This window comes from Budorcas taxicolor, chromosome 1 (assembly GCF_023091745.1).
Source record: "Budorcas taxicolor isolate Tak-1 chromosome 1, Takin1.1, whole genome shotgun sequence".
In the NCBI taxonomy this organism is placed as follows: domain Eukaryota; kingdom Metazoa; phylum Chordata; class Mammalia; order Artiodactyla; family Bovidae; genus Budorcas; species Budorcas taxicolor.
In genome coordinates this window covers 121872623-121896355 of record NC_068910.1, presented here as the reverse complement: position 1 = coordinate 121896355, position 23733 = coordinate 121872623, and the positions used below count along the sequence as shown (strand labels likewise).

Sequence of the window (23733 nt, the reverse complement as noted above, 5' to 3'; positions counted from 1 at the left end):
TATAAGGATATAGGAAAAGGAACTCAGAGAGAAAACACTCTTAAGACTTCACTGGAAAAAAAATAAGATAAAAGATATGAATCGCTACATAGCGCCTAGGCACCTTGGCCTCTTTTAGTTCTTTTGTTTCACCACCATACAGTGTTGGGCCCATGGTAGAATATTTCATGATTTATATGCACTCATGAGGTAACTGACAAAAAGATTAAGCAGTTGTCATGAACTGGTGCAATTTCTCGTGCTCCTTTATGCATAAGTCTTTAAAAGCACCATGTTGTTGTTCAGTATCTAAGTCGTGTTTGACTCTTTGCCACTCCATGGACTGCAGCATGCCAGGCTTCCCTGTCCTTCACTGCCTCCCAGAGTTTGCTCAAATTCATGTCCATTGAGTCTGTGATGCTATCTAACCATCTCATCCTCTGCTGGCCTCTTTTCCTTTTGCCTTCAATCTTTCCCAGCCCCAGGATCTTTTCCAGTGAGTCAGCTCTTCAGATCAGATGGCCAAAGTATTGGAGCTTCAGCTTCAGCATCAGTCCTTTCAATGAATATTCAGGGTTGATTTCCTTTAGGATTGATGGGTTTGATCTCCTTGCAGTCCAAGGGCCTTCTCCAGCACAATTTGAAAGCATCAATTCTTCAGTGCTCAGCCTTCTTTATGATCCAACTCTCACATCCATACATGACTACTGGAAAAATCATAGCTTTGACTATATGAACTTTTGTTGGCACAGTGATGTCTCTACTTTTTAATATGCTGTCTAGGCTTGTCATAGCTTTCCTTCCTAGGAGGAAGTGTCTTAATTTCATGGCTGAAGTTGCCATCAGCAGTGATTTTGGAGCCCAAGAAAATAAAATCTGTCACTACTTCTACTTTTTCCCCATCTACTTGCTACAAAGTGGTGGGACCAGATGCCATGATCTTAGGTTTTTTAATGATAAGTTTTAACCAACTTTTCCCCTCTCCTTTTTCACCCTTATCAAGAGGCTTTTAATCTCTTCACTTTCTGCATTAGAGTAGTATCATCTGCATGTCTGAGACAGGCAAGGTGGTCTGGTATTCCCATCTTTTTGAGGATTTTCCAGTTTGTTGTGATCCACACAGTCAAAAAACATGATATTCTCCAGCAATTAATAGATGGATGCTGCTGCTGCTGCTGCTAAGTCACTTCAGCCGTGTCTGACTCTGTGTGACCCCATAGATGGCAGCCCACCAGGCTCCCTCGTCCCTGGGATTCTCCAGGCAAGAACACTGGAGTGGGTTGCCATTTCCTTCTCCAGTGCATGAAAGTGAAAAGTGAAAGTGAAGCTGCTCAGTCATGTCCAACCCTCAGCGATCCCATGGACTGCAGCATTCCAGGCTCCTCCATCCATGGGATTTTTCCAGGCAGGAGTACTGGGGTGGGGTGCCATTGCCTTCTCCATAATAGATGGATACTTCCACATAAATGTACATTCTAAACAATTGAACTTGCCCCTTTGGAAGCCAAAACATTTTTTGAAGTAACCATTTCTGATGAAATTCTTTGTAAAACAGACTGAACACTTCTTTGTTTCTAAAATTGGATGGTATTAATATTAAACATAAAATTTTATTGTTGATTCAATGTTATCATTATAAATAAGTTATTAATCTGTATTATATAACATAATTATGCTCTGGGTTAAATAGGAAATAATAATGGAATTGTAAGAATTGTGAATAAAAATGAGATAAATTTTGAATCTTGTAATATTTATTTTGTTTGCTTGGAGAGAATTTCTTTTTCACATATCTTGGCTATAAATTATATTTCAGATGCTGAGGTAACCAGGTATAACCTTTCCTGATAAGTTAAGGGTAACAGAACTTATTCAATAACATAGAGAATTAAAACATTTTTTCTTAGCTTCAGATTTTATGTGCAACTGACTATTACTAACAGAAGTCTCAAAGAAGATATTAGAAAAATCTGTTTCCAGGAAAACTTGCTCTTCCCACCAAAACAAAGGAAAATATATTTCTTGTATGTCAGGTCAGTAGGCAGAAATTCCAGAAGAGGTGGATAACTGCTCTTCTTCCCACTTAGGAAAACATAAAAAATTCAATTATTTCAAAACATCCTCTCTTCAGAAATTTATCTTGTATTGCATTTATCTTGTACATGCAATACAAGATAAAGGAATAGAAATTTTTCAAGGTATGTGTCATTAAAGCCATTGAAACACAACTTTAAAGAAATGTAATGCCAACTATCATAGGGAAATATTTGTCTACAAAAATTTCTTCTCTCCCAGTTATTGACCTATACCTGAGCTAGTAATAGAAAATTACTAATTACTACTCAAGAAACAATAGCAGAGTAGTGGATAATGAATTATAGAGTAATGGACTCTAGTATGAGTTTAAATCTTGATTATTTTAATTATTAGAATATAACTTTAGGTAAGGTCTTTATTACCTCAGTTTCCTTATGCAGAAAACAAGATTCATAATAATACAATATATTATTTTGTTGTGAGGATTAAATGACTAAAATATGTAGTATGTTTTAAACAGCCTCTGGAATATAAGTAACAAGAAGTTATTATTATTTGCTACTATTGGAATAGCTTCCCTTGTGGCTCAGCTGGTAAAGAATCTGCCTGCAATGCAGGAGACCTGAGTTCAATCCCTGGGTTGGGAAGATCCCCTGGAGAAGAAAAAGGGTACCCACTCCAGTATTCTGGCCTAGAGAATTCCATGGAGAATTCCATTACTGAGTGACTCTCACACTGGAGTAGCTACATGATAATAAAATAAACCTAATTAGAATGAAATATAATTTTATAATAATAAACTGTCAACATTTTAGAAATTGAGGAAATCATTGAACAATTGAGAAAATTGTTTAATTTTTTTAACAAATAGTTATTATGTATCTACTATGTGTCACAGCAGACACTCTGCTAGTAAGGGTTAATATACTGTAAAATGTTATCTGAGAAAATTATAAAATCATGTGTAATAAATCTTTCACAGAAACTGTTGAGGTGGCAAATATTTAGTCCTTCCAAAACAGAATTGATTTTAATTTTGCTTTTTTCTTCCAGGAGACAAGTCATGTGATATACAACTTTACATTAAGAAATATTCCATGTTTGTTGTATCATCAGGGGACCCATTTGAACTGGAATGCCCTATGAAATATTGTGCTAATAGACCTGCTGTGACCTGGTGCAAGCTTGAAGGAAACAATTGTTTACATCTTGGTGACAGACTTCAGGGGTCTATGGGTTGGGAAGAAAGGAAGCTTATTTCAGTTTTTATTTTGCATTTTAATCAAGTGCTTGCTAGTGACAGTGGGTCATACCGCTGTTTTGTGAACTCTTCATCTGGATTCATTGAAAGCCACTCAGTTACCATTAATGTGACAGGTGAGTTCTAGATATCAAGACTATCTAATTTTTTTTTTTTTGGTCATGTTTTAAGAAAAAGAGGGCTCAGATTCTCAAGTGATTATGTTAGACATTGAACTCATGTTAAATCATAAATTGTGATGTGTGGTCATATATGTGTCTGTGTGTTTTGGAATGAGACAGTGAAGAGTAGAGAAAAATATATAATAAAATTGTTGGTCTTGCTTCTAGAGGACATAACATTTATTTGATAAGTCTAAAATTTTATCACAGAATCATGAGAAAAATTGCGGTGAATATCAAATTAAATAGTAGACAGCTTTTTACTTTTTGCCCTTTAAATTTTTTTTCTTATATTGATCAGTTCTTGACTTTTTGATAATAAATCCTTGACCTTATGTTGGTTTTGCTCAGACAATTACACCCTTGTTAATAGTTCACAGCTTGCACAGAGGGCAATCAGCACACAAACAATCTGACTCCTTGATGAGTTTTGAGAATAGTCATTGGTTTCGCTGCCGCCCAATCCCTCCTCAGAGGCCCTCAATAGGCTCAACAACAGAGGAAGGACAGGTCATGTTGGGCCAAACTATGTTGAATAAAACATGAAAAACAAATAGAGAAAAGCAGAAGACAGTAAAAAAATAGTTGGTCTATGAAAATTCCACAACTAATATCATTGGGCTTCCCACATAACTCAGTTAGTAAAGCATCTGCCTGCAATATGGGAGACCTGGGTTCAATTCTTGGGTCGGGAGGTTCCCCTGGAGAAGGAAATGGCAACCCACTCCAATATTCTTGCCTGGAGAATCTCAAGGACAAAGGAGCCCAATATCATACTCAATGATAAAAAATTGAAAGCTTTCCCCTCAAGAACAGGAACAAGACAAAGATGTCTACTTTTGCCATTTCTCTTCAGTATTGAACTGGAGGTTCTAGCCAGAGCAAGTAGGTAAGAAAAATAAAAGACATCTATTAATAACTTGGAAAGGAAGAAGTGAAACTATCTCTTTTCACAGATGACAGGATTTTAAATATTAGAAAATCCTTAAAAATCTGCACAAACCATTATACTAGATCCACTAAATGAATTCAACAAATTTGTGTTATGAACACAGACAGTGACAGTTTTACTTCTTTCTTTCCAATCTGAATTCCTTTTATTTCTGTTCCTGTCTGATTGCTATGGTTAGGACTTCCAGTAGTGCATTAGATAAAAGTGGTGGAATCGGCATCCTCGTCTTCCTTCTGATCTTAGAGGAAATGTTTTTAGCTTTCCTCAAATTGATTACAATGTTAGCTGTGGGCTTGTCATATATAGCCTTTATTGTGTTGAGGTGTATTTCCTCTGTATCCACTTTGCAGACAGTTTTTATCATGAGTGAACACTGAATTTTATAAAAGCTTTTCCTGTACCTATTGAAATGAGCATATGTTTTTTATTCTTCAGTTTGTTAATCTGGTATATCATAGTGACTGATTTGCAGATATTGAACCATCCTTGCATCCATGGGATAAATCCCACTTGGTCATGGTATATGATCCTTTTAGGGTATTATTGGTTTCTGTTTGCTATTATTTTTGTGAGGATCTTTCCATCTATGTTTATCATTAATGTTTGCCTGTAGTTTTCTCTTTTTTTATGATATCTTTGTTTTCTTTGCATCAGGATCATTCACCATGATTTTTGTATGTATGTCCATCAGGAATATTGCCCTATAATACTCTTTTCTTGTAGTTTTCTTAATTTTCTATCAGGATATTACTGGCCTGGTAAAATGAGTCCAGAAGCTTTTCTTCCTCTTCAATTTTTGGGAATAGTTTGAGAAGGATAGAGGTTAAGTCAGAGCTGAAATTAAGATCTACAATCTGTCTCCCTTGAGGCCTAACTTCAGAGGGAAGGGAGGCAGCATTCCCTCCTAAACTGTATGTCCCAAGGGGATGACTGGAGAAGAGTGTGAAGGGTGAAGTAGTGAGAGGGGACATCGAAGAGCAGTGTAGGAGACATGAAGGGCATTTTGAGTTCCTTCTCAAGATTTCTATTCTAATTTCCTACTCTCTCACCTTCTTATCATTCCCTTTTTATCACATTGATGATTCGCACTCCTGAGCCCAGTAGAAATTCTCCAAGACTTTGCTTTGACTTTCTACTCTTGTCTGTCAACAGCCTTCCACTCTGTAATTGGTTCCCTCCTGGAGCTTCATGATCAGCTCAGACCTTCACTATCTTCCTTCTAAAGATTCCAATTAGTTGTATGAACTACTTGTCTTTTAATTATCCCCTCTTTTGGTTCATTTCAGCCAAAAATCTTCCTGACATACTTAGGCTTCTTTCATAATGCCATTCTTTAGTTGAGTCCCCTGCAGAGCATTCTCAGTGCTTACACTATTGGGCTGACACCAATCTGCCTCCACCTATCAAAATTCTACCCCTCCTGTCAAGCCCAACTCATTTTCTAATTCTATATGAAGTTGTCTATGTTTATCCTAGAGAAAGTGACTTCTCTTTCCTAGTAATTTTTGTGTTATTTAAGGTCTTTGCCTCTCATTTATCACAGATTTCCTTGTACCACAGATATGTAGGGAAATGTCTTTTATCCCATGAAGGGTTATGATACACTGGCAAGCAGGAACTACGTCATATTTCTTTGGATCATCCTTGCTTCCTTTACAATAGTCAAATGACTCATTTAGAAATTGTCTTTGAATTGGGTGTGGATTTTCCTTTTGTGAAGTGATTAAAACAAACATAGCAAGAAGAGTGTCAAAGAAAAATTATTTTCTTTCTGTATCAGGGAGTACTCAGTGAACTGAGCATGATGTAAGGAGAAAAATATACTCTGAAATTATATTTTAAGACCATGTTTTTGGTAAATAAATTTTGGAGCTATGATATAAAATCTTTCATTTTTTCCCTTGAAGTATCTTTCTTATGGATTATTGGAACTTTTCCTGTTTTTGTGCCTGACTCTGCTTTGCTTTCTATGTTCAAGTTAAAAATCAGTGGGTTGCCTGGTGGCTCAGACGGTAGAGTCTGCCTAAAATGCAGGAGACCCAGTTCGATCCCTGGGTCGATTAGCCCTTGTGAAAGCAGGATTGTGATAGAGTCCGTGTTTGGATGCTTATCCAATTGTTATCCAGGAAAGCGATTATCTCCCAGAAGGAAGAAAAGCAGTTTGCAAAGTCTCGGGAGGAAAGTCAACAGAACAGTCTCTGAAACATACACTGGCCTGCAACTCTGTTCTCTCCAGTCTGTCTTTGGTCAACCACTCCCTGATTAGGAGCTTCACAAAGGCAGATGGTGATGATTTTAGCAGGAGAGTGGGGGTGCAGGAGTGGGCAGAAGGTGAGAAGCACTATCTTTTCTTCAGAATTAGTTCCCACCACATCATCAAAAGTCTTCTTTCCTCGTAGCATTCATTCTATACTCCCCTGGAGCACCTGCTGAATGTATATCTTGTTATTCCAAGTGCTAAAAGAAGTCCTATAGGCTGAATTGGTTCCTTATACTTACGGAGGTGGAAAGAGGGAGTCAAAGCAGACAGAGAAAGGTTCGGTTGTATTTATACAGTCTCTCTTAAAAAAAAAAAAAGTTTTATTTTGTATTGGGGTATAGCCGATTAACAATATTGTGATAGTTTCAGGTGAACAGCAAAGGGACTCAGCTATACATATACATGTATCCACTCTCTCTCAAACTCCCCTCCCATCCAGGCTGCCACAAAACATTGAGCAGAGTTCCATGTACTATACACATTTTGGTTTTCCGTTTTATGTGTAGCAGTGTTTTATAGTCTTTCTTTAAGACTCAAAATAAACCCAGGGACTTTTGTCCATGAACTTGAAGTGAGGATCTACACATTTTCCAAACTGCCTTTCAGCTGAATTATTGAATTCTCTGTTAGTGTGTAAATACAGATGTCTTCTCAGAGACTAGCTCTGATTTTGGACAAAACTGAGTAGAACCTTCACTGTTTTCACAACCAATTTCAATTCTTTATCTTGTTTTGCTGTTTCAGAACGGACTCAAAATAATTCAGAGCATCCTCTTATAAGTAAGTATCAAACTTGCCAAATAAAATCAAGAAAATAGATTGTTATGTGGTTGGAAAGTAATACAGGTTCCATCTTCTTCGTTGAGTGGATTTGTTTGTACTAAGTTATCTGTTGTGGGAAATAGTCCTGTGCTCCTATCCATTCCCCTCCCCCAGACAGCTAAATTTGTCCCTGTTTGTAATAAGCTGGCTGCTCGCCCAAACTAAATAGCAGCTGCCACATGAACAATACAGTATTTGTTACCACTCAATTACCAAACTACTTCATGCCCAGATCCAGTAGCTCCTGACCACATCTACCCCAAAACCAAGCATATGAGGAAGGAATGTATAACTAGGTTAATATATCTAAAAATAAAGCCTTCCTGAACAAACAAAATTGAGCACAAGTACAAAGTTAAAAGATTTATGATGAATTCTGATATTTTCTATTTTGTTATCTTTCATTTTTTGGCTTCATTTGTTATCTGTTAAGTTGTTGCATGACCCACTAGTAAGTTACAACCTATCATGGAAAAACAGGGCCTTAATGCACATTGTGTGTGTCTGTGTGTTAGTCGCTCAGTTGTGTCCAACTCTTTGCAACCCCATGGATTGTAGCCCACCAGGCTCCTCTGTCCATGGGATTCTCCAGGCAAGAGTACTGGAGTGGGTTGCCATTTCCTTCTCCATAACGCACATTAACATTGATCAATAATAATGGGAACCAGTTGTATGCCCATAGAAGCATATCTGGAGATACCAAAGATATTTGAAGTTAATAAAAGTATTTGGAAATATCAGGGTTAATGAGACAACACAAAGCATTAAAGGAACTTCAATTTTGTTTCAAAAACATGTTGGCTTGAGTCCCGGTAACTGCCATTTACTAGCTGTTGGATTTCTGGCAAGTCTTGGGACAATTACTCTTCTCAGAACAAGTGACTGGATTAAAAATATATATATACTCCTTACTTTTCTTCTCCTCTGTTTGTTGTTTTCTGTTTACTTTTCTTAAGTAATCATTTTGAAAATTGAATAAGACATTGTAAATGAAAGGGCATGGTGAAATACTTTCTGAGAGCTGTTATGGATAGTGTTTTACAGGCGATTAGCCCTAGCAGAATTGAAAGATAAATTATAGCCACTCATATACACTCAGCATTAAAGCAAGAGGTTGGGGAGAGGACTAAGTCTGGGGTTCTTGGGAGAAACCTCTTAAAAGAGAAATAGAGGCATCAGCTAGAGCTCCATTCAAGTTCTGACAGTTCAGAGGGTGTTACTTCATTTGTCTCATATTTTCTAACCGTCTTGAGTATTAACTAACATTTCAGATACGAAGAATGCCTCAAGACCACTCTCCAAGGAAGAGATGGTAGCCCGACAATGGATCCTTTATAGTTTGCTTCCTTTGGGGGCTTTACCTCTGCTTATTACCTGTTTCTACCTATTCTGCTGCCTTAGAAGGCACCGAGGTGAGTTCCGTCTTCTCTCTGCTGCTCTGTGCCACACATTTGAGGTTCATTTACAGTGGCTGATAGATTTTTAGTTAATTTCCAGTGGTTTTTCCCACAATATTCTACTATAAACCATGGACAGTGATGTCATGGGGAATAACTCATCTTTCCACCGGAAAGCCAAATGGATAAATTCAGATCTCCTCTAGTCTTAAACAGGCATGCTCACCACAACAAAGGCTTGTGGTGAGGAGGTAATATTGCTGGGACTTATTCATTCTACTTGGGTCCATCATAGGAGGAATTCTTCTAACATTCAGGGTGTTGAAAAGGAGGTTGAAATAATTTCATAGATCAACATATGTGCATTGAATTAGTTTGTCTGGTCCTGTTTTCCACAGTCATATCACATTATGCCAGTCATCCACACCCCAGTCTAAATGAAAACCCAATGTCCCCAAAGGAAATTCTTATGTCTGTGCTGACTGTCGCGATCATAAACAGATGCTTGAACTGAATCCCTACCCAACAATAATGCATTTGAAAAACGTGGTTGACTATGATCAGAGAGGTGATATTTTGAAAACAATTACTTTCTATTTCTGTAAGAATTCACTTAAGGTCATTAGCAAACACTTAAACACGTAAGAGAGAGGGGTATGACGAATTCTGGTCTAGCTGGGGTCGAAACCAGGTCACTCCTCTCTCTCTTTCCTTTTTCCCCCTCAGTCATCTTGTTTAATTCCTTTTTCCACAGCAGCAGCCACAGTGTAGCTATAGAAACTAAGCTGGACAAAGCAATCCTTATTGCTGCCACAAGAAAAAGCTTTGTCTGAGCAAAAGAGCTCTTGGTGTTTTGTGGTGAGGACTTCTGGAGCCTGGAACCTTCTCAGGATGCTGAGAGACTCCTCTGTGACTCCAACTCCACTTCTGCAACACCAAGGCTCTTTCAATGCGCCCCCCCCCCCCACCACCACCACCACCACCACCGACCTCCAGTTTCCACCACCTTTCTTGAGGTAGCTGGAGCTTCAGGAAAAAAAGCAAGGATAAATCTTTTGATTTACCACATTCAAAGTGAACTAGGCCAGAGGAGATCCCAGCTGTCTAGGTGACAGGACAGCTGGGAGTGTGGCATTACATACAGAATGTCCCCAGAAAAAAGATTCCCAGGTTTTTAAGGTGCTGGGCTAGGTCCTGTGCCCTCCTCTTGGCTATGCCATAGGCTCTTCTGGAATGGGAAGTGAAGAACCAAAGAACAAAATGGACAGCACGAATTCTCACAAACAGAGGTTTGTGTGTCATGATGGACATAGCAAATAAAGAAGCCCAAACTAATAATAATGCTGTAGATGGTGTGCATGTGGGTGAGTTTGCGTGGGGAGGCATCCCCACTTCTGGGACTGAATATCAACCTAGCAATCTGATTCTAGAATCTGTATTCTTAAATGACCCTAACTTACAAGGAATTGAGGAAGAATTTTATTTTGTGCTGTTCTTTACCTCTTTTGGTTTTTTATTTTATTTTTCTTTTTGAATTGCAGGGAGACAAAAGAAGCTTTCTAATTCAACAGGAAGGGATACTAACCTGGTATGTTTAATGGTATATAACACAACCTGTGTTATACCATGCTAATATTTATATATTTTTAAAAATTTAATTGAGTCTATGTAACACCATATGCCAAGCACTATTCTAAATGCTATATGCATTTACTTACTTTTAAAATGTGTTTATTTTACATTTACTTTAGTTGGTAGCAAAGATTCTTCCAGGTTGTTATTTAGTTGCTAAGTCATGTCCAACTCTTTTGCAACCCCATGGACTATAGCCCACCAGGCTCCTTTCTCCATAGGATTTCCTAAGCAAGAATACTGCAGTGGGTTGTTATTTCCTTCTCCAAGGGATCTTCCAGACCAAGGGATTGAACCTGTGTCTTCTGCATTGGCAGGCAAATTCTTTACCACTGAGCCACCTGGGAAGCTCTTCCTTGAGATTAGCAAATCTCATAAGTGAGTCTTATTAGGCATAGAAGGCAGTGTAGAACCTAAGCAGAAAAGTCAGAGTCTGAACTATACAACATTGACTCTGTTCTCAACCTGTTCTGTGACTTCAGTCTATTGATTTATTCTCACAAAAGTGCCTTAAGTGTTTCCAGAAGGGTTGTTGTTCAGTTACTAAGTTGTGTCCGTCTCTCTGTAGCCCCATGATCTACAGCAGGCCAGGCTTCCCTGCTCTTCACTATCTCCTGCAGGTGGGAGTAAATAAAAGAATGAATCACAAATAACCTCATAAAATCAAGTATGATTTCTTAATGAGTCATACCAGCAGATAAAGAAGCATGACAACAGGTCTAGTTACTATGCAAAATCACTCATAATGTGTGTGTGTTCATTAAGGAGGAGACCTGGTAGACAAAGCAAAAGGTTCTTCAGAAGCAGAGCAGTTTCCCCACAAGTTCTTGGAATACCAGTTTAGACCTTTCCTTTGGCTTCAATGTTCTGTAAAGACTGGAGCTCAAAATAGAATGCAAAATGAAGCAACATATTTCTGGAAAAATATTTTACGTAGCTCTGATTAAAAACAGATAGTCATAAACAAGGTACCACGAAAAGAACTTGTGTGGGTGTGGGTGTTTCCATTAGGAGTATTAATAAAGGTGTATTCAACGTCTTAAAATTTCCAGAAATGCCAGAGGCAGATATAACCAATAGTTCTACATATAATATTAAATGGTACTCAGCATTCCCCACCAGGTAGCTTAACACTAAATAAAAGTAAATAAATTCAAATTAAGAAACTTGTATGAAATTTTTAGTATTATTGTGTTGGGTGCTAATGTTTTGTTTCTTCACATAGGGAAATTCTCTTAAATGTGATTTCCTTTCTTTCTACAGTGAACAACAACAAACTACACTCTGTTACAATGAGCCCTAAAAGCTATGACAGCATTTAAAACAATGATCTAGGGGCTTCCCTGGTTCCTTAACCAGTCCAGTGGTTAAGATTCTGAACTTCCACTGCAGGGGCCTTGGGTTTTATCCCTGGTCAGGGTACTAATATCAATCATGCTTTGGCAAGGTAAAAACAAAAATCTAAATAATTTACTGGGCATGTAAAGCCCAGGTTGGCCAGAATATAGTTACATTTCTTTCTGTGTAAACTGGATGAATTATTTATGATTTTTAGTTGAACTCAAGAGGGGGTTTTTCTATGTGTACAGTTATCAGGGAATTTTGTCTTATGATCTTCATGTATTTCGTAGGAATTCAGAGTTTTGCCCCATTTGAGTTATCAAGCATTTCAGAAAATAATCAAAGAGATACTGTATTAGATCTTTGAGACTCAAATTTTGTTAAGAGGGAATTATATGTGAACCAGTGGAATAGAAATCCAAAGTAGAGAAAGGATAATATAAAACATACCTTTAAAAGTCAAAATTTTAATCCTATTCCAGGATGTCCTTAGAGGATATGAAAGTACTTGTTTAGTAAAAATAAATGAATTACATATTTTCTGAAGTGCTTTACAGAATGTGGAGTGCTATACAAATATAGAATAAGACAGCTGCTTCAGTTTTGCCATCTCTACCCACCACACCATGGTGCACCAGCCTTGTGGCACCCACCCACTTTGATCAGGTGCCAGAAAATAGGTTCAGCCACCATGTTTTCTTTTACCTAATTACTCTAACAAAGTTTTCCATGGAAACTAGCCATCTTTTGGGATGGGAGGCAGGTAATTGAGTTGACAAACTACATAGATTGAAAAATATAACAGAGACCTTGTTGATATGTTAAAGATTTATGGCTAGTTATGAGAGGGTAAGAACTCCGGGAGTTGGTGATGGACAGAGAGGCCTGGAGTGCTGCGATTCATGGGGTCGCAAAGAATCAGACACGACTGAGCGACTGAATTGAACTGAACTGAACAGGCAGGTGTTGGAGAAGACTCTTGAGAGTCTGTTGGACTGCAAGAAGATCCAACCAGTCCAAAGGAGATCCAACCACTAAAGGAGATCAGTCCTGAGTGTTCTTTGGAACGACTGATGCTAAAGCTGAAACTCCAGTACTTTGGCCACCTCATGCAGAGTTGACTCATTGGAAAAGACTCTGATGCTGGGAGGCATTGGGGGCAGGAGGAGAAGGGGATGACAGAGGATGAGATGGCTGGATGGCATCACAGACTCGATGGATGTGAGTTTGAGTGAACTCCGGGAGATGGTGATGGACAGGGAGGCCTGGCGTGCTGCGATTCATGGGGTCGCAAAGAGTCGGACACGACTGAGTGACTGAACTGAACAGGCAGGAAGGCCACGGATCTCCAAACGGAGGAAATAGGCTGCAAGCATCAGACATTTTTTTATCTCTCTCTTAAGTGGCAGAAGGAAACAAACTAGTGATATACTTTTCCCTCTTCTCTATACTAATTTAAAAAGAGGTTTTTCTTAAAATACTGTGTTGCCATAATGACACCTGGTTCCACCTGAACTTAACTTTTCTCAAATTTTGAGCTAACCAATACATTTTTCTCATGAAAATATTTGTCTTAAGCTATGTTATATGCTATGCATCTACCTCAGACTGTCTTCAAGTCAGTTCTCCTAAAGGCTCAGAACTGACTTTACAAACCAGTATGTTATACTCATACATGTTCTCTTAATCCATGTAAACAAAACCATTTGTATGGTAATCTGCTGTTCTTCAAGATTCAAATCAATCATAATATGGCCCAGGATGACTCCCCTGGTGCCAAGATTATCTCAAAATGCATCTTGTGGGTGAGGAGCCTCGTGTCATTCTCTGAGTTTTGAGACATTCCTTTCTTTCATTAACAGACTGATAGTAACTGTATAACATACAGCTACAGACTAGCAGGCAGGTATTCTTTCTGCCCCCTTCTGATGTCTATGTCAGAAGCTCTCTCTATCTCTTTTATACTTTAATAAAACTTTATTGCACAAAAGCTCTGAGCCATCAAGCCTCATCTCTGGCCCTGGACTGAATTCTTCTCCAGAGGCCAAGAATCCTGGTGTCTTTCATGGTTCAGCAACAAACTTTCAGTTATTAGGTCACATGACAGTCTTCTTCTCCAGAGCTCTCCAGAAACTTTAGTGAGGCTTCTTTGAGACACTTTCCATCTGAGTCAAGAGACAAAGAAGCTTAAATGAATCTTGCTTCTTTCAATCATTCAGCCTCGGTGTTATTTCCTAGGCAGCTAAGCCATCGGAGGGAGGCAGTATACTCAGCATTTAACACTTCATTTGTCAGAACCGAGTTAGACATGTTTGCATGGTGTGTGTGTGTGGGTGTGTGTTAGTTACTTGGTCAAAACTGACTATTTGAGATCCCATGGACTATAGCCAGCCAAGCTCTTCTGTCCATGGAATTCTCCAGGCAAGAATACTGGAGTGGGCTGCCATTCCCTTCTCCAGGGATCAAACCAGGCTCCCCTGCATTGCAGGCAGTTTCTTTACCACTGAGCCACCAGAATAGAACTCTGTATACATCACAAAGTGGATGACAAAAGAGCAGGTAAGGCATATAGGTTATCAGGTTAGGCATATCAGGTAATGGGCCTGATACCTCAAAGAAATTAGGCTAAACCTCAAGAACATAAATTGACTGGTAACACTGGGATTTAGAAAATTGAAATAACAAGTCTTAGCATTAAGATGGTATCTTCATTTTTTACCAGCTGGGTCCCTTGTATAGGTAGAAATAGCTAACAAATAACTGGAAAAAGTTTTTAAAAAAATCAGGTTTCAGTACTTTTAGTTTACGTAAGTTCTCATCTTTCTTGAAAACTTTAAGATATTTGACTCAATTTGGAAGTGTAAGAATATCCTTGTGGTGGAAATAACAACTGGAGTATTTTTACAAATTTTTCTAAGCTTTGTCCACCCACATCAAACTGACAGCAACTTCCAGTCCCAGGTTTCAAATCATAATAATATATCTTGGTTAATATTTATTCTTCATAGTATTTATTCTTTTTGTCCCTTAGAGAGTAACTGTTCTGCTTTATCTTTACTTGTTTTATCCTAAACTGTGTTAATGCTATACATTATATTACACATCTCCTAATGTTCTGAAGGGATATTTTATGCTTTTCTTATTAATCTGATGTGTGGTTTCCATTTCAAAGAGGGGCCAAAAAGGGTTCTGTGAACTCAAAAATTACTGTAAATAAAAGGGAGGTGAAACCCAGTTCTATGTGACAACCTAGAAGGTTGGGATGGGGTGGAAGATGGGAGGGAGGTTCAAGAGGATTGGGACATATGTTTACTTATAATTGACTCATGTTGATGTATGGCAGAAAACTTCACAGTATTGTAAAGCAATTATCCTCCAATTAAAAATAAGTAATTTTTTTTTAAGCACAAAATAACTCTTTCAGAAGAACATAGTGGTCTTTAAGCCTTTCATCCTTTAATAAGTGAGAATCTGCTTTAAGGAGTGATGTCAACACCTGTAATGAAGAATAGATTATTTCTCTCCATGTATAAACACTCAATTTAGCCTACACTCATAGTTTCCTAGTGGATACGCACTATCACATCCTTAAGTTGTAATTAGAGAAATCTTTTTTTCTCTCTCTCTCTTTTAGGTTGATGCCCCCCAGTTCTTTAGGAGTGAGCCATCTGAAGTCAACATCATGGAAAGTTCCCAAACATTGCATTTGGAAACTGGAATTTATGATAACGACCCCTGGTTCAGGGTCCGGAGAGAGTCTGGGGTTTATTTTAACCTAAGTCTGGAAGAAAACAAACAGGGCATTGTTTATGCTTCCCTGAAGCATTCGGTCATTGGAATGAACCCAAGACAGGCAACAAATGTGCAAGAAGCACCTACGGAGTATGCAACCATATGTGTGAGGAGTTAAATCTGGTCCTGATCTCCCACCAGTGATCAGCAACTGATCTGTCAGTCAGCACTACTACTGAAGACCAACAGAAAGTCAAACAATGGTCCTTGGCTTGAGAAGTTTCACTTTCAGGAGGTTCACTTTGGTGCTTGGGTCTTAAGCATCCACAGGACAAATGACTAAAATTTCTCCCAGAAACTTTTTTGGGAGCTTTTAATGTTTATAGCCTTGGGCAGTAAAATCTTTTTTCCAAAGCCAAATGATGTCATTTTTAGACATCACTTTTAGACCCAGCTACATTTAACCTGATACACAAACTCAATATTTTCTTTGGGACTACAGAGAATGTAGGACAGAAAGGTTTAGATTCTCTAGATCATTTCACTATATACTCTTGAAAAAGAAGTCCCAATTCAGATAACTAAACATAAATACGGTGATGATTGTGTGTCTGTTTCCAGTCTTTCATAATAAGAAAATTTTCTTTATCAATCTAATATTGGAATTTCTTAAATGTAAAGGAGAAATAATTTTAAACTTGATGATATAAGAAAAGAATGGAAAGAATAAGTGATGCAATAAAGATGTGGAATATACCAACTGGATACAGGGTAGATGTTCCCCATGCCTGACAAGCAAATGCTTATATCGATCCTGTTAGATTACTAAGCAAATAGAGGTAGTAAATATAGCAATTAATGTATGATGCATTTATAAAGTGACTGTGAGTGGGTAACATAGACTAATATATATGAATGTGACATAATGCTACTGAGTTATTACATTGGGACAAAAGTAATTGCAGTTTTGAACTGTGAATTTTGAATCATTATAACTAGGTTCAAAGACATCTTTATTAATCAGAATAGGAGCCATTACAATCAACACGTTTTTGCCAACAAGAAATAAGTTTGTTTATTTCTGTAGCACAAAATTCATACTTCAGGATTTGACAACTCTTGGAAAGGATTTTCTGCCTACTGCTGGTTGTGGAAGCATTTTCCCTGCAAAATCTTGTCCAGATGCTTGAAGAAGTGGTAGTCAGTTGGTGAGAGGTCAGGTGAATATGGCAGATGAAGTGAAATTTCATAGCCCAATGCATTCAACTTTTGAAATGCTGGTTGTGTGACATGCGCTTAGGCATTGTCATTGAGAAGAATTGGGTCCTTTCTGTTGACCAGTGCTGGCTACAGGAGTTGCAGTTTTCTGTGCATTTCATTGATTTGCTGAACATACTTCTCAGATATAATGGTTTTGCCAGGACTCAGAAATCTGTAGTGGATCAGACCAGCAGCAGACCACCAAACAGTGACCATGACTTTTTTTTTTGGTGCAAGTTTAGCTTTGGGAAGTGCTTTAGAGCTTCTTCTTCATCCAACCACTGAGCAGGTCATTGCTGGCTGTCATATAAAATCCAGTTTTTGTCACACATCACAATCTGATTGAGACAGTTCTCAATCGTTAACATTTTGTTATTGTTGCATAGAGTAAGAGAAGATGACTCTTCAAAATAATGATTTTTTTTAAAATTTGCAGCCTGCTTACGAGGCACTGACTTATAGAGCATTGTCACCTTTCCAATTTGCTTCAAATGCCAAGTGACCATAGAATGGTCGACATTGAGTTCTTTGGCAACTTCTCCTGTAGCTGTAAGAGTATCAGCTTCAATGCTTGCTCTCAATTGGACGTTGTCAACTTCCAATGGCCAGCCACTATACTCATCTTCAAGGCTCTCGTCTCCTTTGCAAAACTTCTTGAATCACCACTGCACTGTATATTTGCTACCAGTTCCTGGGCCAAATGCATTGTTGATATTGTGAGTTGTCTTTGCTGCTTTACATCCTATTTGAACTCGAATAAAAAGATCTCATGAATTTGCTTTTTGTATAGCATCATTTTTATAGTCTAACATAAATATAAAATAAATAGCAAGTAGTAAATCCATAGCAGAAAAACATAAAGAAAGAAATGCACATTAAAATGATGTATAACATAACCATATTTATTTAAGAATATATTCCAATATCAAAGACCAAAGTTCAACAGTGCAAAGCTGCCATTTCTTTTGCACCAACCTATGGATTTCACACATTGGAGAAGGAAATGGCAACCCACTCCAGTGTTCTTGCTTTGAGAATCCCAGGGATGGGAGAGCCTGGTGGGCTCCCATCTATGGGGTCGCACAGAGTTGGATATGGCTGAAATGACTTAGCAGCAGCAGCAGCAGCAGCATGGGATTCCCTGGTGACTCAGTTGGTAAATAATCTGCCTGTAATGCAGGAGACCTGGGTTCAATCACTAGGACAAGAAGATCCCCTGAAGTAGAAAATGGCAACCCATTCTGGTATTCTTGCCTGGAAAATTCCATGGACACAGGAGTCTGGTGGACTAAAGTCCATGGGGTTTCAAAGAGTTGGACATGACTGAATGCACATGCACACTCAGTAATATACTAGTGGGAGTCTGAATAAACGTAAAAATCATTGTCAACAGGTATAATCAAGTAAGTGCAGATTAATGGCTTAAACTGCTTCATTGTTTACCTGATACCAAATTAAAAGCACAATTAATGGAATGGAGAAAAGTCCAGAATATTTAATTAGCCAGCATGGGTCAACATACTACAATTTACTGTATCTGTATCTTGCTGTTCTTCTTACCAAAGATTAGGGGCAGATCATACATGGTAAAGTAGTGCAATTTGATAGCCATTTACTTTATTTTTTTTTAACTTTTTATTTTTACTTTATTTTACTTTATAATACTGTATTGGTTTTGCCATACATTGACATGAATCCACCACGGGTGTACATGCAATGCCAAACATGAACCCCCCTCCCACCTCCCTCCCCACAACCTCCCTCTGGGTCATCCCCGTGCATCAGCCCCAAGCATGCTGTATCCTGCATCGGACATAGACTGGTGATTCGATTCTTACATGATAGTATACATGTTTCAATGCCATTCTCCCAAATCATCCCACCCGCTCCCTCTCCCTCTGAGTCCAAAAGTCCGCTATACACCTCTGGTCTTTTTTGCTGTCTTGCATACAGGGTCATCATTGCCATCTTTCTAAATTCCATATATATGTGTTAGTATACTGTATTGGTGTTTTTCTTTCTGGCTTACTTCACTCTGTATAATTGGCTCCAGTTTCATCCATCTCATCAGAACTGATTCGAATGTATTCTTTTCAACTAGCCATTAACTTTAAAATAATGAGGTTGCAGCCACTTAAAAGTAAAGCAAGAAGAGATGAATTTCTGAATTTCCAGTGTACATGGTCTAATTATTTCAAAAATAGCTTGTAACATTCAACAGCCTGAGGCTCTTAGGATGCTCAGATGCTTCTGAGAATAATACAATAGACCTCATACAAAGTGGATAACAAAGGTTAGGATCTATTTCAGCAAATACATAAACTACTGCAAAAGTGAATGTGGGATGTGAGAAAGTATGTGTGTGTTATTGTATAGAAGGGAGGGTAGATGACTTAGAGAAATGGTTAAAAAAAAAAAAAAACTGAAAAAACTGACATTCCATTTCAGCTTACTAAAGAAACTCAAACTATTAGAGTAAATGGGTCATTAAAGAAAACATACGAAAACAATGTATTATGTCATGGCAGTTAATATGTTGATGGCAAAAGAATTTCCAGACACGTAGTATCACAGAAAGGAGTAGGTTTATTAAGAATAAAGGGCAGAGAGAATGTGGACGCTGCAAGCACAGAGGGCTGACCTCCTGACAGGCTAGCGAGAGTTGATTCTTTAATGGGTTAGGAGCCAATTTTTATAGCCTCAAGATAAAGGAAATTCCTGCAGAAGGTTGGGTGATTGATTAGGGTGTTATAAGGTGAGTACCAGAGTGAGCATTTTTGCCTAATATGGGTCAGGAAGCTTGCTGGTGATGTTCAGCACAGCTTTGGCCATGGTTCCAAAGGGGCTCAGTCAGTTCCAGAAATGACTTTGGATATGGCTCAGCCTCTGTGGCCTTGGTGAAGGCCTTGTGGCTTTGGGGAAGGATTCCACAAGATGTGGGGATGGGAGTATGACATTCTATAAAAGTTTTTGTTCCAGAAAGACACAACTGAGATTTGGTAGCAGAGTTTTCCTTATGTAACACTGGCATTCAGATTTTGCTGCATAGGATTGGGGTTGTGGAAGTTGTGTTAGAGTCGCTGTCATCTAGACACTATGACAGCACCTCTCCTAGCATTTTGAACAACCAGTTACAGGGAGGCTCTTTCAGCCAAGACACACTTATGGGTAACTAACTGCAAAAGATATACTAGAATAGCTGCTATGCTTTTAGAAATGAAAACAGGAAGTATGGGGAGGATATATTTAGCTCTCCTTATCTGATAAACACACAAAGCTGAACGGTTTCTTCATGATTTTCTTGAATTTAAACAACAAAATATTTCTATTATTGAGACATTCTTAGCATATGTTATGGTAAAGATAGCATTAATGATGATTGCCACTTTAAAGGATTTATACTTATATTTGTACCATGCTACCCAAACCACAAATCATTTACATTTTTTATTCCTTCTTAATAAAATGTGTCAGAGTTATACATGTCCCCAATAAATCTATTTCAGTATTATCTACATGGTTTATATCATTAATAAAATATGAAAAATGTAGTAATTTAATGAATATTAAACTTGCTGATTATTCCCAATAAGAAGATAAAGTTATTAAAAACATTTGGAATCAATTTGGTATTGCTTTATATACAAAAGAAGTGTAGAAATGAAAGAGAATGATTCTCCAACCTTATGGAATATAAAACAACTTGAAAAACTTTCAAAACTGCAGATTACGAGCTCCCAGCCCTAAGAAATTCTGACTCAGGAAATTTAGGATATGACTCCATAATCTTCACCGTTAAAGGACACCCCAGGTAATTTTAATGTAGGTTTCCCAGTGGATAGGCTAATTTGTTTTATGTGGTTAATTTGACAGCTTTGCCCACTAATTGAAACTTTCTAGGCCCCAGAATGGATTATCTGGCCTGATTATACTTACAAACACACACACACACACACACATGCACGCACGCACGCATGCACGCATGCACGCATGCACGCACACACACACATATATATACACTTCTTTAAAGAGCAATTTTAGGGTCAGGGAAGTTGAGTGGAGAGTACAGAAAGTTCCCATATGTCCCCTGCCCTCAAACAGGCACAGCCTCTTACATCATCAACATCCTGGTCTAGAGCAGTGCATTTATTATAATCAATGAACCAATCCTGATACATCAACCAAATTCCATAGTTTACATTAGTGTTTCTTGGTGTTGTAACTCTTCATGTCTGACAAATGTATAGTGAAGTATCAGTCAGTTCAGTTGCTCAGTAGTGTCTGACTCTTTCAGACTCCATGGACTGCAGCATGCCAGGCTTCCCTGTCCATCACCAACTCCCAGAGATAACTCAAACTCATGTCCATTGAGTCAGTAATGCCATCCAACCATCTCATCCTCTGTCATCCACTTCTCCTGCCTTCAATCTTTCCCAGCATCAGGGTCTTTTCATATGAGTTAGTTCTTTGCATCAGGTGGCCAAAACATTGGAGTCAGCATCAGTCCTTCTAATGAATATTCAGGACTGATTTCCTTTAGGATGGACTGGTTGGATCTCCTTGCAGTCCAAGGGACTCTCAAGAGTCTCCTCCAACACCACAGTTCAAAAGCATCAATTCTTTAGCACTCAGCTGTCTTTATAGTCCAATTCTCACATCCATACAAGACTAATGGAAAAACCTTAGCTTTCACTAGATGGACTTTGTTGTCACAGTAATGTCTCTGCTTTTTAATATGCTGTCTAGGTTGGTCATAACTTTCCTTTCAAGGAGTAAGCATCTTTTAATTTCATGGCTGCAGTCACCATCTGCAGTGATTTTGGAGCCCCCCAAAATAAAGTCTGTCACTGTTTGCACTGTTTCCCCATCTCTTTGCCATGAAATGATGGGACCAGATGCCATGATCTTAGTTTTCTGAATGTTGAGTTTTAAGCCAACTTTTTCACTCTCTTCTTTCACTTTCATCAAGAGGCTCTTTAGTTCTTCGCTTTCTGCTATAAGGGTGATATGATCTGCATATCTGAGGTTACTGATATTTCTCCCGAGAAACTTGATTTCAGTTTGTGTGTCATCCAGCCCAGAGTTTCTCATGATGTACTCTGCATAAAGTTAAATAAGCAAGGTGACAATATACAGCCTTGAAGTACTCCTTTCCTGATTTGGAACCATCTGTTGTTCCAAGTTTAGTTCTAACTGTTGCTCCCTGACCTGCATACAAATTTCTCAAAAAGCAGGTCAGGTAACTAGGTATCTCCATCTCTCTCTCTCTCTCTTTTCTAATATAAATTTATTTATTTTAATTGGAGGTTAATTACTTTACAATATTGTATTGTATTCATCAACATGAATCCACCACAAGTATACACGTGTTCCCCATCCTGAACCCCCCTCCTTCCTCCCTCCCTGTACCATCCCTCTGAGTCGTCCCAGTGCACCAGCCCCAAGCATCCAGTATCATGCATCAAACCTGGACTGGTGATTCATTTCATATATGACATTATACATGTTTTAATGCCATTCTCCCAAATCATCCCACCCTCACCCTCTCCCACAGAGTCCAAATGACTGTTCTATACATCTGTGTCTCTTTTACTGTCTCACATACAGGGTTATTGTTTCCATCTTTCTAAATTCCATATATATGCATTAGTATACTGTATTGGTGTTTTTCTTTCTGGCTTACTTCACTCTGTATATTCGGCTCCAGTTTCATCCACCTCATTAGAACTGATTCAAATGTATTCTTTTTTAATGGCTGAGTGATAATCTATTGTGTATATGTACTCACAGCTTTCTTATCCATTCATCTGCTGATGGACATCTAGGTTGCTCCCATGTCCTGGCTATTATAAACCGTGCTGTGATGAACATTGGGGTACACCTGTTTCTTTCAATTCTGGTTTCCTCGGTGTGTATGCTCAGCAGTGGGATTGCTGGGTCATAAGACTTCACTTTCACTTTTCACTTTCATGCATTGGAGAAGGAAATGGCAACCCACTCCAGTGTTCTTGCCTGGAGAATCCCAGGGACGGGGAGCCTGGTGGGCTGCTGTTTATGGGGTTGCACACAGTCGGACACGACTGAAGTGACTTAGCAGCAGCAGCAAGGCAGTTCTATTTCCAGTTTTTAAAGGAATCTCCACACTGTTCTCCATAGTGGCTATACTAGTTTGCATTCCCACCAACAGTGTAAGCGGGTTCCCTTTTCTCCACAGCTTCTCCAACACTTATTGCTTGTAGACTTTTGGATAGCAGCCATTCTGACTGGCGTGAGATGGTACCTCATTGTGGTTTTGATTTGCATTTCTCTGATAATGAGTGATGTTGAACATCTTTTCATGTGTTTGTTAGCCATCCGTATGTCTTCTTTGGAGAAACGTCTGTTTAGTTCTTTGGCCCATTTTTTGATTGGGTCGTTTATTTTTCTGGAATTGAGCTGCATAAGTTGCTTGTATATTTTTGAGATTAGTTGTTTGTCAGTTGCTTCATTTGCTATTATTTTCTCCCATTCTGCAGGCTGTCTTTTCACTTTGCTTATAGTTTCCTTTTGTGCAGAAGTTTTAAGTTTAATTAGGTCCCATTTGTTTATTTTTGTTTTTATTTCCATTACTCTGGAAGGTGGGTCATAGAGGATCCTGCTGTGATGTATGTCGGAGAGTGTTTTGCCTATCTTCTCCTCTAGAAGTTTTATAGTTTCTGGCCTTATGTTTAGATCTTCAATCCATTTTGAGTTTATTTTTGTGTATGGTGTTAGAAAGTGTTCTAGTTTCATTCTTTTACAAGTGGTTGACCAGTTTTCACAGCACCACTTGTTAAAGAGATTGTCTTTAATCCATTGTATATTCTTGCCTCCTTTGTCAAAGATAAGGTGTCCATAGGTGCATGGATTTATCTCTGGGC

The 23733-nt window shown here is 38.4% G+C and overlaps 1 protein-coding gene across 1 annotated transcript in view; it reads left to right on the top strand.

The window, feature by feature from the left end:
• BTLA (B and T lymphocyte associated) overlaps positions 1-15752 on the top strand; it is a 33049-nt gene extending 17297 nt beyond the window's left edge. Inside the window, exons 2-6 of the mRNA XM_052648475.1 lie at positions 3070-3393; positions 7395-7430; positions 8744-8884; positions 10411-10457; positions 15477-15752. Coding sequence (XP_052504435.1) covers positions 3070-3393; positions 7395-7430; positions 8744-8884; positions 10411-10457; positions 15477-15752 — 824 coding nt within the window. The remainder of the gene's footprint in view (positions 1-3069; positions 3394-7394; positions 7431-8743; positions 8885-10410; positions 10458-15476) is intronic.
• Positions 15753-23733: the final 7981 nt, after the last annotated feature.